Source organism: Anser anser (genome assembly GCF_964211835.1).
Source record: "Anser anser genome assembly, chromosome: 1".
Classification (NCBI taxonomy): domain Eukaryota; kingdom Metazoa; phylum Chordata; class Aves; order Anseriformes; family Anatidae; genus Anser; species Anser anser.
Window position 1 is genome coordinate 123,334,748 of NC_139720.1, and position 15,781 is coordinate 123,350,528.

General features: G+C 44.5%; 1 protein-coding gene across 31 annotated transcripts in view; it reads left to right on the forward strand.

The window, feature by feature from the left end:
- Window positions 1-15,781, forward strand: part of DMD (dystrophin) — a 1,241,706-nt gene that overhangs the window by 1,152,448 nt on the left and 73,477 nt on the right. For 27 of the 31 annotated variants that reach the window (XM_083850706.1, XM_083850697.1, XM_083850708.1 and 24 more), the window contains one exon: window positions 7,523-7,584. In XM_083850706.1, the coding sequence (XP_083706832.1) occupies window positions 7,523-7,584 (62 nt within the window). Of the gene's footprint in view, window positions 1-1,065; window positions 1,380-7,522; window positions 7,585-15,781 lie in introns of those variants that run through there. The other 4 variants (XM_083850720.1, XM_083850716.1, XM_083850718.1 and 1 more) reach the window with 4 other exon arrangements.

Consider the following 15,781-nt stretch of genomic DNA (forward strand, 5'->3'; position numbering starts at 1 on the left):
CCTTCGGCTGGTTCACTCACCTCAAAGCTAATATATCTAATGTAACTTTTGATCCAATACACGACCCACTGAAGTACACGGGGAATTTCTCACAGGGCCCAGTAAGCTTTAACGTGGCGCTCTGTTTGTCCACACAGAGATGAATCCTCTTTGTCTTTCCTTGTTGCAGCAGCATTGCGGATGTGAGATGAATGAAAAGTGTGGCTTAGACCTTTTGAAACAAATTAGGGTGTATAGAAACGATGAGAAATTTACATTTCACTCCCTTAGGTTTCACAGTTGCCTTGGGCAGTTGGAGGGGTTGAACCTTGGGCATCCTGCTCTTGTAATGTTTCTAGGAAAGAGCATACGGGCTTCCCCTGAACTGCTTGATGGGATTTTCCCTAAAAGCAGGTTATCCAGATACCTCGGGCCTTAGAGACAGCCCCTGGTAGCCTAATATTTAGGATAGAAACCACCAAGTCGTGTGCTTACTGACATTATGCATTTGGAAAGCAGTCCAAGGATGTCGATATGGTATAGAAACCACGGGTGAAATGAGTTTTCTGTGCATCCAGGCCTACGTCTTCCCAGTGTAAAAATAGGGATTTTTTGTAGGTTTGAAAGTTGCTTTTTGGGACACCTTTACCACAAAGGAAGGTCTGCAAGCCTGGGAAAAATACCCAGCTGCATGAAGGAGCTGGGTCTCCCCCAGCATTGCTTTCACGAAGGAAGGATGGCAACATGGGCGCCCAGGTGGGCGAGAGACTGGCTGTGCCGGCGTGAAATGCAGTGCTGTGAGGAGATCCTTGGCATGTACCTACATACCCAGTGCTCGGCCGGGCCCAGCTGGGCCAGAGGGGTGCCCGGGGTGGCAGTCTGGGTCCCGGGAGAGGAATTCCCCGGCGTCACCCACAAACGCACCGCTTGGCACCGCGGTGGCCATCAGCTGCGCCATGACATCCACGCCAAGCCCCCTTTCCAATCTGGGGCAGATTTTAGGGGTATGGTTTAATGGGGGGTACTCGTGGTAGGGGGACGTTTAGCCCAGACGATCTCGCAGGTCCGACCCAACCCTAACGCTTCTACCCTTTCCCCCCCAGCCGCCCGCCGAGGCCCGCCCAGCGGCAGCCAGCCCCCTCCCTGCGGCGGGAAGCAGCAGCCCACACAGCGCCGGGGGCGGGCCGGGGCGGCTCGGCTCGGCACGGTGGGGCAGAGCACGGCACAAGACGGCTCGGCACGGCACGGCACGGCGAGCGCCGCCCTCTCTTTGCCTCCCTCCCTCCCTCCCGGCCGGCCGGCGGCGGGGCGGCCGCAGTGGTGCTGGGCGGCGGGGCCGTGCGGCCGCGCTGTTGGTGGCTCCGGCGAGCAGCTGCCGCCATGAGGGAGCAGCGCAGAGGGTGAGGAGGAGCGGGGCGAGGCGGCAGGTGCCGGCGGGGCTGCGGGGGCAAGGCGGGCGAGCAGCCCCGGAGGAGGCGCGGCGGGGAGCGGGCGCGCCGCCGGGGTGCTCCGCTACGGGGGGCAGCGCGGAGCCCCCCCCCAGCCGGGCACGGGCACGGTGGGGCGGCGGCGGGGGGCTCCGGGGGGCGCCCCGGGGCTGTGCAGCGCTACCTGCGCGGCACGCGGGGGATTTCGTGACTTGCTGCAGGAGGCAACTTTGGGCAGATGCTTACAAATGCGGCAGCTGGGGGGGGGGGGTCCCAGGCTGGGAGCGGGGTTGGTCTGGGGAAGCGTGGGGGCTGCGATCTCCTAAGGCTGAGGAGTTGGTTGTCCGAGCCGGGGTGAGCCAGGAGCCCGCCGTGAAATGGCTTTGGCAGGAGCGGGGAGGCTTTGAAAAGCAAATAGGCAGCGGGCAGGCAGCAGCTGGAGGGGCAGGCTCGGCCGGCCCCAGCGGCTGAGCGGTAATCTTTGCCCGCGACGGAGCGCACAAAATAAATGTTTAACATCACCGGGGAAAAAAAAAAAAGTTACTATTCAGTACTTGGCAGTTGATATTTGCCCTTCTCCTATTCATTTCCAGTATCAGCAAGAAACTTAAATATGTCTCGGTGCCTCCCTTCAGCAGGGAGATAAATCTGGCAAAAGCCAATAAAACATGCTGCAGTCAAATTCCTGCCGACAAGACGCTGATCCTTGGCTTAAGCAGGAATAATCTCCGTGCGCAGATCGGTAGGCTCCGGGTTTATGGATGAAAACAGTAGTCCTTTGTAAGGCACAAAGGAGTGCCACCTTCTCACGCCGTTAATACTTTCCGTAGCAGCAACGTGTTTTACCCTGGGAATTAATGAAACGCTGTATTAAGACAACTATTAAGTCTTCTGTGCAATCACTGTCATCTACTGCTGAAAGCAGTTTTAATTTTAAATGAGTGGTAGCATCTCTGCGTACAAGCGCTTTGAATTGCATTTATGTTAGTTTAGGAACAGCCAAGCAACTGTATCGTGTTTGTTTTGGCTTTTTGACAGCAGTCATGAGGTGGTTGTAATAACCTTTTACTGATCTTAAAGCCAAAAGGTGAGAGGCATTATAAATTGTGTTGACTGAAAGCGGATCAATTCAGTGCTTTGTAAAATAATACTTTAATTTCAGCTTGTTATTAAGTGTGTGTAACTATCTATTTATTGCCACCTGACGGAATTTCTTACTCTATGCACATCTGTGCACTTGCACATCTAGTTCATGTTGCATTTTCAAATAATGTGTGAGGGGGGAAAAGCACTGCAGAATTTGCTCCGGTATCAGAGGTGAAGAGCAGCTTAAAAAGGACTGTGAGGTTGCAGTCAAAAGTTCTAGACTCTGGAGCTTAGCAGTGAATAAACACGAAAACCTGAATCATATGTATTACTATAAAATAATAATAAATATAATAGGAGAAGGAATGTGAACAAGAGCAGTCAAAAAGTTCTGCGAAGGTTTCAGCACGACCTGTGCAGGAGCATTTCAGTACTGGGCTGAGGGGGATTGTTCCCCGCTCCTCGTGCTGCTGGTGTTGCTCAAATGTAATGTAAAATGAAAGAAGAGAAAATAACTGTTTTGTCCAAACTGATCAAGTTGTAACAAGGGAACTGTAATTCAGTTAGCATGTCACTTAGAATATCATCTCTTGATTTCAGGTTTTCAATCCCGTGTGTTATTAGCTCTCCTGACAATGATGAGAGACAAATCTCTGTGCTTTTGGCAAGAACAGAGGAGTTTGCACTGGCATGGTGTGACAGAATTGCCCACATAAAAATTATCCTTGCTAATATAATATAATCATCCTTTAATGAAGTGGTCCTGCAGTTCCCAAAGGATGTATTAGGTGACGACTTTGCTTTCATCCCTCTGAATTATCGGTGGGTTTAGTGTGCCAGTCACACCAGCACCTAGGTGTCACCAGTAACCATTGCTGTTCTTCTCCTTTTGGGGCCTGCTTTTCATTTTCTTTCCACCTTTGCAGCTTAAGTCAGATGAGAAAGAGGAAAACAAGCCACATGAGCCCGCTTAGATTTGTATTTGTTGCAAAATCTCTGTGATTTGAAAGATAGTGATTAATTTAGGTGACTGGAATGAGGAGACGAAGTGGAGAACGTATCCTCTGAGTGTGTGCAGTATTGCAAAAGTACTGCACATGTGCATTGATGTCTTTTTGTGTTAGTTCTTTGGAAAAGCATCTTGAGCCCTTCTTTGGGCACATATTCATACCCGGCTTCAACTGCTGCTGGTCAGGAGGGCTCTCGCTGCACTTCCCCTGTCCCTCTGCCTCGCTGGCTGTACAGGGGCCTTGTTCACTGGAGTTTGAAACTCTGGCAGGCGTTTTGCTGCAGCTCTATTAAGGATGCTACAGCGTTCCCAAGCGTGGTTGAGGCTGCTGGAAACTGCTGAGCTGGCACTTCCCTACAGACGGTGCTCGCAGCGCGGGCAGGCACGCAGGGCCTCCTCCGCCCGGCCCCGAGGCTCACCATTAAATGCCCTTTGGAAATGGCGGAGGGGCTTGGGAAGAGCAGCCTCGACGGAGCCTAACGTTTCTTGGCACGCAGCGTGGCCGATAACCTCGGGTGTGGGGAGCGCTCAGCTGAGAGGCCAGCAGCGAGTGGCTGTTGGCCGGAGCGAAGGGGCTGCAGCCTCCCTGCCTCCGCCTGAGCACATCCACCGAGGGTCAGCCCCCCCCAGAACGCAGCCTGGTGGGGCAGAAGGTGTCAGGACAGCTCCACAGCCCGGGTCTCCTGCAGGGCAGGATTGCTGGGGTCCCACTGCGAGCCCACCGACCAAGCCAGGCGGCTTCTGAGTCCATGCTTCGCGGGCAGAGGCCGGAGCTGGGGCCTGCACCGTCTGGCAGGTGCACCCCGCAGAAAGGAGTATTTTCCTGTACGCTGCCGCTGAATTTGCAGACAAAGCGAAGGGAGGGAGCAGAGGGGAAGTGTACCCACCCCGCGAGTTCAGCACTAGCGACTTGTAGGTGAAGCGAGTGAAACCGCTCCTTGCAAAGCGTGCATCCGGGTGAAGTGCTCCGGGTAGTCGTGAGGTAAGGGCACGCTGTGTGGTGGTGTGGGGTAACCGATAGCAAAAATACACAACGATTGAAGTCCAATGTTTCTTTGTAAGGGAAATTTTATTTACAAGATCTCAGGAAAATCAGTTATTTCATCGGGGTTTTCAGGAAGATTAAGTGCCGTAAGCTTAAACCATTCACACTGAATTCACCAGTATCTGGTGATTTAGGCTTACCATAAAAATACCAATAAAATACTCGTCCAGGTAGTGTTGATGAGTGATTAACCATAATAGTTTTCTGCATCTAAAACGATTCTTTTGCTCTTCTATCCAGCACAGGCATGAGATTCCAGAGTCCTATATAGATACATCTTGGCCAGATACCTGGTGGCTTTAAAATATTTTAATGGGAATCAGTGCCTTTGAAAGCTCCCGGACTAACAGCTATGGAGCCCCAAGTGGTCTTGTTTATCCACTGAACAATCTGGGGCTGCCAAACTGAATTCACTGGAAAAATTAGGCAGATGAGTTTCAGAGCTTTCTTGTAACTGCGTGCGCAAGCTCTTTCTCTCCTCCATGTCTTTGCTACATGATTTGGCACAGAAGCCAAGGATACACTTGCTATTCAGGTATCTGAGAAGTACTTGCACACATGGCATCTGAGATAATAAAGAGGTGTGGAAAACCATCATCACCCAAATTCCTGAGCTGTTTCCCCGCCATCAGCCCCAGCTCCCAGCCTGAGGAACGCGCTTGTTTGCAGTGCTGGAGTTTTGTTCTGTAATAGCCCCCATCTGGGGCTACCTGCCCGTCGGGAGGCAAGCCGAGGCTGTCAGGCTCATGCCTCGGGAGCTACTGATCTGGAACTAACAGTGGGCGCTAACAAACTGCAGTCACAGGTCTGTGGCTCTGCATGTTTATGTGCTTCTGCAGTCCGCTTACCTGAATCGTGAGATCTCTGTCTGTACGGAGTTATTTGGCAGCGAATGTGTTCCCTTGCTCTTTTCCTTTGGGCTGCTATTGTATAAGCACAAGCCTATGGAAGCCAAGTTTCTGGGGGACTCAATGTATAATGGAAACTGTTCCTTTTTGTCTTCAGAAATACACTTTAACTATACCAAGCTAAGCCAAAAGCTGCTGGTGCTGCAGAGCCTCCCTGTACCAAATACGCTGGCAAATTTGGGAGCTGGGGCACAGTTGTCTTGGATCCATGGGTTTTCTCTTCAGGCTACCCCAAGTCCATGGTTAGAAAACAGGGTGAGCTCACATTGCTGAGTGCAGTTGCAGCCCCCTCCCTTCTCAGCTCTCATTTTTTACCGGAGCAAACAAGACCGCGGCTGCAGCTCTGCCGTCCTCCTGCCTCTCTCACCACCTTCAGCCACCACAGGAATTAGGAAGGGGAGGGGATGCTGAGGCTGATGAGACGAGGCTTGTTTAAAAAGCTTGTGCTCAGCTCAGGCAGTGCTATGCCTGCATTTTTCCTTATGCTTATTACTTGTGAGCCCTTTCATTCTTTTGTGCAGTTACAGAGCAAAATGTGGGAATATTACATACTGAATAGACATTACTGGACCAGTCAAGTGTTCACGTGGATCGATTAAATAGCCTGTCTTCTAAGACCAAAATGAAATCCTGCTAAGAAAACATCTCGCAAATTTTTTTCCCTTGAGTAGTGGTGGTGTTGAAGTGTTTGGTTGAGATCTGCATCCCATCTTAGCCTAGGGTATGCCTGTAGAGGTGCACTTTGGAACATCACTGCCCCAAAAAGAGCTCAAGGACAGTTTGCTCTCTAAAATAACATCATTACATCAGCTTTCCAGTGCACAGTTTGGTATACAAGGGCATTCAGCTTGCTTGCTGGGTTGTGATTCATTGTCTTGGAGCTGAAAGGTGTGTGCTCCAGTAACTCCAAAACACTGTGGATCAAACCCCGCTCTTCTGTGTGTTTTCTTCCAAATGATGTGTGTGTGCTGGACCCAGGATGCATGCTTTTTAAGTACAGGCATTGGAAATGCGATTGCTACCAACTATATGTGCTTTTCAGAATAGTTTTAAGAGTACTCGTGGTTGTCTTTCAGTGGGGCTGAATTCTGTGTGACCAAGACTTCATTGGCTATAGGATGGATAAGGAGAATTTTCTTTCAAGTTTTCCGCATTGGTGGATGCACGGTCACATTAACTATGCTGTCATTAAAAAAAAAAGCCTTAAAATGCGTAGCCTTAGGAGACATGAGTTGCTATTACACTCACTAGCACTTCGTGTAGTTGGCTTTCTCACGCTGCGTGTCTTGGCAACGCGCTGTGTTGCAAAGCTGGAGACCGTGAGCTTCCATGCAGAGATCGTCCCATTTGCATTCTAGTCAGAGGGCCGGGATTCATAACCCTGTTTTGGGCTCTCCCTGGCTTCCCAACAGCTCTGCCTCCCCAGACTTCACAGGAACCTCTAGGGCAAGGAGAGGGCCTGGGAACCAAGCAGCCTGACAGCGTGGTACCGAGAAGGAGACGTCCGTGCATGGGTGCAGCACGTGGCCCGAGAAGCGGTGCCAGCTGGTGGGGGTTTTGGTGCAGATGTTTGGACTGCCATGGGTGATTGCAGCCACAGCACGTGGGCCGGCTCTGATGTAACATGTGGCAAGAGCGGAAAGGGCACATAGGGTGCAACGGGTCAAAAATGCCCCAGATCTCAACATCCAGTCAGCAGTTTCATAAATGCTTTAAGCCCTTTTAAACATCTGTCCTCTGGTTTGGGGAATGATATGTATGAACAGAAGACTTTAAGAACTGGTGTGATTACAAGTTCCCCAACATGCTGTGGTATCTGAACACTCACAGTCCTTGTAATGTTAACAGCACTTTTAATTTTGCTCCCTGAGCCCATGCCTAAGTACAGCGGTCCAAGTTGACACCTGGTGTTGAACGAAGATATCCTGCTGCTGCTCAGGCTCCCTCCTGCAAGAACTTGGGCTGCTGGTGGTGGTCTGGCACAGCACTGCAATATGCAATTGGGATCACGTGCTGTGCAAGGGAAAAAGAAATTCCATTTTACTAACCTTTATATTTTGTGTTGTAGCCATGAGACGCAAACGACCTGCTGGGATCATCCCAAAATGACTGAGCTCTACCAGTCTTTAGGTAAGACACTTCTACCAGTTGTTTTTTTCCCCAATCAAATGCATTGTTACAATAAAAATTTCCAGGAGTGGTGAAACAAAATTATATTGACGTGAGAGGCTGTGCTTTTATCAAGGTTAAATATTCTGCAAGAGAAAGGCCTAATAACTTATTTCAAACATGGAGTGGAAAAATTAATATATCAATTAGCATGGTTGGAGTGTACATTGGATTTACTAAGTAATTTGGTTGCATTGTTGCAAACTTAGTGAAAGACTGGGACAGAAATTAAGAAGAAAAAAAAAGAAGAAATCCTGTATCTTTTCACTGTCTAATCTATTTTACAAAAGGCAGGTGAAAAATCAAACCAAGCTGCTGTTAGTGCTGGCTTTTGCATGGTAGAAAGCCAATTGAAGCAATTTGCCAAACTGCATTACCACTGCTTTATTTTTAAAGCACTTTCAATACTTGGAACACATGGCAGCTGTCATGATGTCATTTCGAATACCCAAATTGCATGCTTATTATGACTTCAGTGCGCCTCTCTGGTGGTTTTTTTGTTGTTGTTGTTTTTTGTTGTTGTTGTCTTTTTAATTTTTTTTAGCAGCTTTGGGTTTTAGCAATAGAAAGAAGCACATGTATAAGATACAATAGGTCAATCTATGCTCTAGTATAGGCTGCTTGGCAGACCGTTTAATAGCTAACTGTTTGCTTTTAATGGTCATGTTAATAAGTAATGGAGGGTATAATAAAAATTAAGCTATTTCTCTAGAAGAATTATCAATGAATATGCTGTATTCATAAAGGAGGTTACATTCGTATAGCACACATATATAAACCAGCTTTTAAACAAGCCAGCTTCAGTACTAGGACAGTCAAATCTAGCATTCAGTGCAGGCTTATTTACCATAGTGAAATATAGCTTAAATTATCTCCTGCTAAACTCTGTGCTGGCATAATTAGACTGTTTTCAGTAGCTAAACTGATGTATTTCAAGCTAACTCAGGGGAACTTGCTCTGCAGTAAAGGCATACCCAAGCTATTTTAGAAAAGCGATATGATAAAATCGAATGAAAGTGTGAAGGTTTTTTTTCTTTATAGTATTAGCAGTGTGGCAGCAATTTGTTTAAAAATTAACCAGAAGACTGCTCTGTATGTCAAAAAGGGATATAAGATGTATAAATTCAGGCTAACAAAATGCAAAAGCAGACAAGTGTTGACTTGCCATTTAATTATAACGTATTGCCCTGTTCGCTTCCTTTATATTTCTGCTCTGAAACTGAGTAGTTTAGAGGATTCAGGACAAATAGTAATTGTGCATGCAGACATCTCTTTAATATGGGTAGATCTTCAAACAGTTGCCTGTTAATTGAACTGCACTCTGACTCTGCAGCCTGCTTTGATCCAGAGACGGAGTGGTGTCTCTGATACTGTTGCTGGTCAGACCTGAATCCTCTTGAAACTGCTTTTCTCCTGGGATTTCTTTCTGGTATTTCAGCTCGAGTACTCTTGAATATTAAGAAGTTAAGAGGTAATTCTATAAGAGGGGAAAAAAGTGTCCTGGCGGGTTCAGGTCAAGAGTTCAAAAGATGTGTGACTGTTGAAGTCAGTTTGCATTTAGTTTAACTGAGATTTTATCTCTGTGAGTATCACCTGGATGTCAGGAGTTGAAGACATCCTTCCTTCTTACTGCATAAAGAAGGAACATGTTTAGGCAGATTTTATTTCTGTATTTTTTCTTTTAAAATCCATTTGTTTTCAGGAGAAATGAATGTCCAGAAGGACAGTCCTTTTTCTGGCTAATTTTATTTCTATTTTTTGAGCTGGGACCAAGTCCTTATTAATATGGAAGCAACATTGATTTCAGCAAAGGATGTGTAATATGTGTTTCTGTTAGTAAACTTAGGTGTTTGTACATGTGTACAAAACAGATTAGACAATGATTCTTTGTGCACTGCCACATAGGGTGAGGCTTTGATAAAAGTGCTGCTGAATAACCTACCATTTTATTTTATTTTTGAATTGGGGTATATTCATCATTGCCTAACTCTCATATAAATTGCATAATAAAAGCATAACCCGTTTAGTCTTGAATGGGAGCCTTGATGTGTTTTCAGTGCTTTGCTTTGCCTCAGGTCAAAACGGTAATAATGGGATGTTGGAAGTCTTTTCAGACTGTTCAGTAATATTTTATCTGAAAAGATATTATTAAAGTTGATTTTGTATTGCATACTCATTAGATCCTATTATTTTTCCCCACATTAGGATCCAAATTTTGCTTCTCATTCATACGGAGAACTTTGTAAAGAACTTAGTATGTATGCGATTTAAAAATCTGGTAGAAAATTTGAATTCTACAATCTAGGTAAATGCAAAAAAGAGAGACCAAGCACATCAATGCTGTCAAAAGTGTTCATTTCCATTTTCCAATTCCTACACTTTGCCCATAGGGAATAATTGAGCAATGCGATACAGCACTCTGTACATCCCAGGTACTGACTGATGTGTTGCCTTTCCGTAAATTTGCCATGCTTTAATTGATGCCAGTGCATCATAATTTGCTAGAAGATCCTTGTGTCTAATTTAAATTCTTACAATTTACTGAAAGCCTAATTTTTTTAAGTGAGTGAGGAAGATGCCAGTGGGCACAAGGTAACGTTTCTCATTTGCCTATGTCTTTGAGCCAAAATAGACTTTTCTGCCAAAGAAGAAGTAATGTTAGTTTTATTCTTCACATATCCACTTCACACATCTACAAATTGCCACAGTACCTTTTGCTAAAATAGAAGAATTCCAAGTTTCAAACTTACTGTCCTTAGCTTTCTGTCTTTGAGAGTTTGGGTATTTGTAAAAATGAAGCTAAATTACGTGGGGCCGTTATTTGGTACTAATAAAAGAATGTAGGAACGTGCTGTATACATTACATTACATGGAACATTACTGTACCCGATCAGGTTCTTGGTCCAAGAACTCCTGTATCCTGTGTCCAGTAGGGACTGCATCAGAAAAAGCAGAAGGAAATTGCAGGAAAAAATTGTAAAACAGCCTGCCCTTTTTACACTCATTTGCTGAAACAGCGCCATTTATAAAAATACTATTAATGAATACAAAATGTTCCATTTTAAATTTAGTATTGTGTACTGGAAATTTTTACCTGGCTGTTCTTTCAACAGAAGCTTTTCCTTCTTAGCAGATTGAAGTGCTTGCTCTGGACTGCGTTTCTTTATTATTTAAACAACATAGCAATTTTATCAGTTTTAATGAAGCATCTATTGCTGACTCAAGTTGGGCAATTTTCACTCTTCATTTAAAGTTATGGGTACTTAAAGTTACATAACGAGCCGTCAATATTAAATGACATAATTGTTGTTTAATGGTCAAATCGAAGTGGCAATAGGTAATTGCAGCAATGACCTGAGCTGTATCATTTAATTTATCCACCAGATGTTGATACAGATTGACTAGCTATGTAAATGAAGAACATAGTGAAAAAACGTGCTGAAATGGAGAGGTAGTAAAAATCAGTGACATGTGAGTCTCAGGGGTTTGGCTGCCGAGAGTCACCCTCAGTTTGTGTAACACCGTTATGAACCACTCCCCTGTTCTTCTAACTTTCCTCTGAAAGTCTTCAAAGTACCCAGAACTGCTCTGGCAGCTTTTCTTTCCAAGAGCAGTTGCCCTGCAGCAGATCTGCTTTTTTACACTGTGCTTTTACAGCCCCCTTACAAATTTTCTCATCCTTCATGATGGCTCCAGGGCATCACTGAAATGAGAATTTGCATTATTTTGTTGTCCCGGAGAATCCAAGGACCTTTGAGACCAGGAGAGCAGGAATCAAAGTAGTTTGGGATTGCTTACTTTTTTTTTTCAGTTTGTCTTCTGAGTGTGAACATTTAATTGCAAACAGCTTAGCTCAGAATGACAGCGTTTTGCCTTTAAGCTGATAACGTCTCTAACCTTAGCAGTGGTGGTCCAGGAGAACTTGGTCTGTCGTGCTGTACTGTTAGTGTCCCCCTCCTCCAGTCTTCCCATGGGATGACAGGATGAGTTTCCTGAGTCTCTGTAAACAGTAATTGCAATAGCAGGATGCAGTCAGGAGGCATCTGTTTCTCCTAATTTCCCAAGGTGGGACAAGAGGGTTAAAAAAAATACACCCACACCCTTGCAGACTCCAGTGCACTGCAGCTGGTGACAGCTTTCCATTTAATTTGGGGTGTGGGGGTGGCGGTTCTCCATGTCATGAATGGAAGAAAAGTCTCATCGGCTTAACACAAGGTGAGAAAATGCTAAGAGGCACTTCTGAGCCTCCACCAGAGTTTCGGCAGCAGCCGCTGTGGTGATCTTTTGGCTGGGTGCACCACAGAGCTTCTAACTCTGAATGACCGAGGAAGATAAATGTCATTGCCCTTTTTGGTTTGCATTTTGATGTGTCCTTCTGAAATGCTGCCTGAAGAGGTTAAACTCTTGGCCCCTCTAATGCCATAAAAAATTCTACATTTCTGTTACAAAACTATTACACTATCTGTTGCTTTTCTCTGAGATTTTATCCATTTTCAGCTAATTGATTTCCATGCTTGTATTAATAAGACATGTGCCTATCTTACACATCATTCATGTGATTTCTACTGAAATCCAAGGATATGCAAGCTTTTTTTTAAATGTTGCTTCTCCACTGATGTCATTGTCAAGGTAACTGTAATTGGTGTAATAAAATTTTTCATTTGGGAAAATAGAACCCAAACAATCCTAACACCCTTGGATAGTCATCAGACCTGGAGTATATCGTCTTTCTAAAGGGTATGGCTACATCCCATGCAGACATACACCTAACAGTCAGTACACGTAGCTATGGCAGAGCAGCCTTAATTTGCTGATGAGCTACCAGTGGTAGGGACCATCGTGTTTCAAGGACCTTGCGTTCCTTGGAAACTAAGCCTTAGGTCTATTAGCACTGAAGGAGGAAATTAGAGAGAGAGCAAAGTAATGTTCTGCTGTAAAACAGCTAGCCATATGGAAACGTTTTGCTCAAGAGTATTACCCTCTTGGTTTGCAAATGGAGATCATTCCTTAATAGTTTTGAAGTTGTTTGCTATTTATTTGTTGTAGGATTTTTTGTTAAGACTACATCTCAGCTAGCATATAGGTTGTTGCTGACCTGACCGTAAACTCTGACTATGTCCCAGCCCCATAATGGGGTAACCCAGGTGTCCTTTCTCAGTCTCAGACTTCCAGGATGAATAAAAGCTATGCCATACTGAAACTAAATTCCCAAGGGCCTTGTCAATTAATCAGGTTATCGGTATGCTGGCACATGCTGTGGTGTTCATCCACGTTTTGGTCTAAATGCAGTCATTAGCACTTTGGTGCCCCGAGTCCTCCCACTTATTAATTAATTTGCAGAGACACTGTTGGCTGTTCTACTTGGTAGAGTGGTTATAATACAACACGCCGTATCGCTTTGTGGACAGTGCTTGAGCTATATGTCTACATATATAATATCACTGTTTACCATTATTTATCCTCAAAGCAATGTAGATGATCGCATTAATTATTGTTATAATGAAAGAGTCAATGGCTAGGACTCAGCTGATATTAAGCAATGTTTATTGATTAATTTCTTTCCTTTATGCATTTGTCTCATTTGCATTTTTAAATTACAGTTCCTACAGAGGTGATATATGCCACTGTATGGCATCATTAGAAGATTTATATATGGGTTTCGGGCAGCAGGAAGGTATCCAGCACTCATCAACTGGTCAGGGAATCGCAGCTGCATTGAATTGGTGTGAGATGAAACTTCTTGAAAAGTCAGGGTGCTATTAGTCTGATGAAACATATGAAGGCTTAGTGGCTGGTGGTGGAATTATGGTCCGTTCAGGATTGTACAGTAAACAGTTTTTAACCTCTGTTAGGTAGGCATTATCAGAGTCAACAGTGACATGTGATTCCCCAAATAGCTTATCCTCTGCTAGCACTATATTTATGAACAGCTATTTGAAGAAGTCATACTATGGTAGTGTAATGCGTTCAGGTTTTGAGATGTATTGATGTAGGTTCATATCTTCTTGCTTGCAAAGAAGTGAGAGTTTAAAAACAAACAAAAAAGCCAAACAAACCAAACAAAAAACGGGGAAAAAAAAACGCACAAAAAATGTAAATCTCACTAAATGAAGATGAGGATTTGATGAGGCTGGCCAGGTGAGTATTTGACCTTATGAGGTCTAGTTGTTAACTTGACAAATATTGCTCTTGAGATGATAGTTATCACCTGAAGCATGCAAGCTGCTCTTTTCAGTTTGATGGGATCCAGGCAGTGGTAAAAAATGCTGTCCATAAAAGCAAATGAAATGGGCTGTGTTTTGTCCTTGTCAATTAAAAAGTGATTAGAATAATATTCACAATAATATAAACAAGTGACCTCTCTAAACTAAAAGATGAGGTGGTTTCCAGGTAGAAAGGACTTCTAAAATGCCTTCTGATTACATTGTGTGTGTGAGTCACATTTTATCAACTACCTTTGGGAGGAGAGAGTCTGGCCTGTCCCAGAGCTTTTAAATGCTCAGCCAGATGAGTCTGTGTTAGAGGACAGGGCATTGTCAAATGAAACATCGCAGTCATTTAGCACTAACAGCAGCTGGAGCAGATGCGCAGTGAATATTCTTTTAAAGAATGGCCATGGAAAGCAGTTCAGTTATAACACATTACCTAAAACAGATCGTCTGGGTCATAGATGCATGCTGCTGAAGAAACAAATATGCCTCCACACTGGACACTACATCTCTTGTTAAAAATGGTCTGTTTTTTCAAACTTATTGCCCTTTATTTTTTTTATTGCTTTTAGTCATAAAAGCCACCTTATTTCATGCAATAAAGGGTCAAGAATATGAGGATCTGGTTTTGCTATTAAAAAACAGTAATGGTATTGCAATGTATAATACAGAATTTAGCATGGGATAATAATAATAATAAAAAAGTCTACAACATCTAAGTTGTTGATACGGTGTCAGTAGTCAGTGGGACACTCCAGCAGGCGGTTCAAATTTTTGATGCAAATCATGCATTACTTCTCAAATGAGTGATTTTTACCTGATTAGCCACTGTCATAAGGACCTGCTAGATGTAATTACTGCTGTTTCTACAGTACCGTAGAAAGGCAGCATTGAAAAATGTGTTTATGTCTTAGCTCTTTTGAGGAAGAACATAGCTCTCGCATTCTGACATTACTCTCAACATGCAGAATTATGCAGGAGAGGTTAATTAGACGGGATTAATTGGCTTTAATTGTCTGATTGTCTTTCAGCAATAGTTCTGATTTTAGTTCTTCCTATCAACAGACTGGAGCCCTTTTCATTAAAGCTGCATGTGTAAGGAGCATTAGTTTTTCTTGAATAATTTGTAGGCGCCCGATGGACGCAGAGGAGATCAGTCTTCTAGATAACCTTCTCCTCACCGCATTAGTTGCTGTGAAGGAAGTGGAGGGGCGTGTCGTGTCTGTAATGAAAAGAAGAAAGCTGCAAAAGGAGACTTCCAAATTTCCAAGGCTCATTTATACCTTAGCATTTCGAACTCTTTCACAGTGACAGTGAGAGAGAGGGCTGTGGTAGAAGCTTGAGAAAGATCATGGTGAGATCTTCCTGCTGTGTTGGTGGGAATTGCTTGTTGCTGCTAAGGCATCACCACCTGCCCTTTCTTACAGGTCTTTTGTAGTATAATCCTGAAACTTCTCCCCTGGAAGCATTTCTACTCCTTGAACAGAGAGCTCATTTGTAGCTGAGTGGCAGGAGAACTACTCTTCCTCTTTCCTCCTGTGTGTAAATACTCTTGTCAACAAATACAGCGCTGCCACATTTTCCTCAGTCTGTTCGTTTCCAGGGGCCAGGTGACCTTTTCCAATACAAAACGTAAGCAGATTATGCTCTTGAGCATCTACGTTTTCTGATCAAAGCATGGAAGTTACCTTCTGAGCAGTGAGGACTAGGGCTGGGGTTGGAGTATCGCCAAAACAACCCAAAAGTCTCATACACTCCAAGGGCTTTTCAGACCTCTACTCACCTCATTGGGATGAGGGGACTGTGCACTCCTTCTAGGAGTGGGAGGAAAGGATGGAGAAGTGCATGCTTGCTGTACTTAGCTTTCCTACCTGCTCAGAGGTGGCAAAAGTTCTGTGGAATCAACGCTTAGTGGGTCCTGAGTTTTCAGTTGTCTTTTTGGGAGTGAA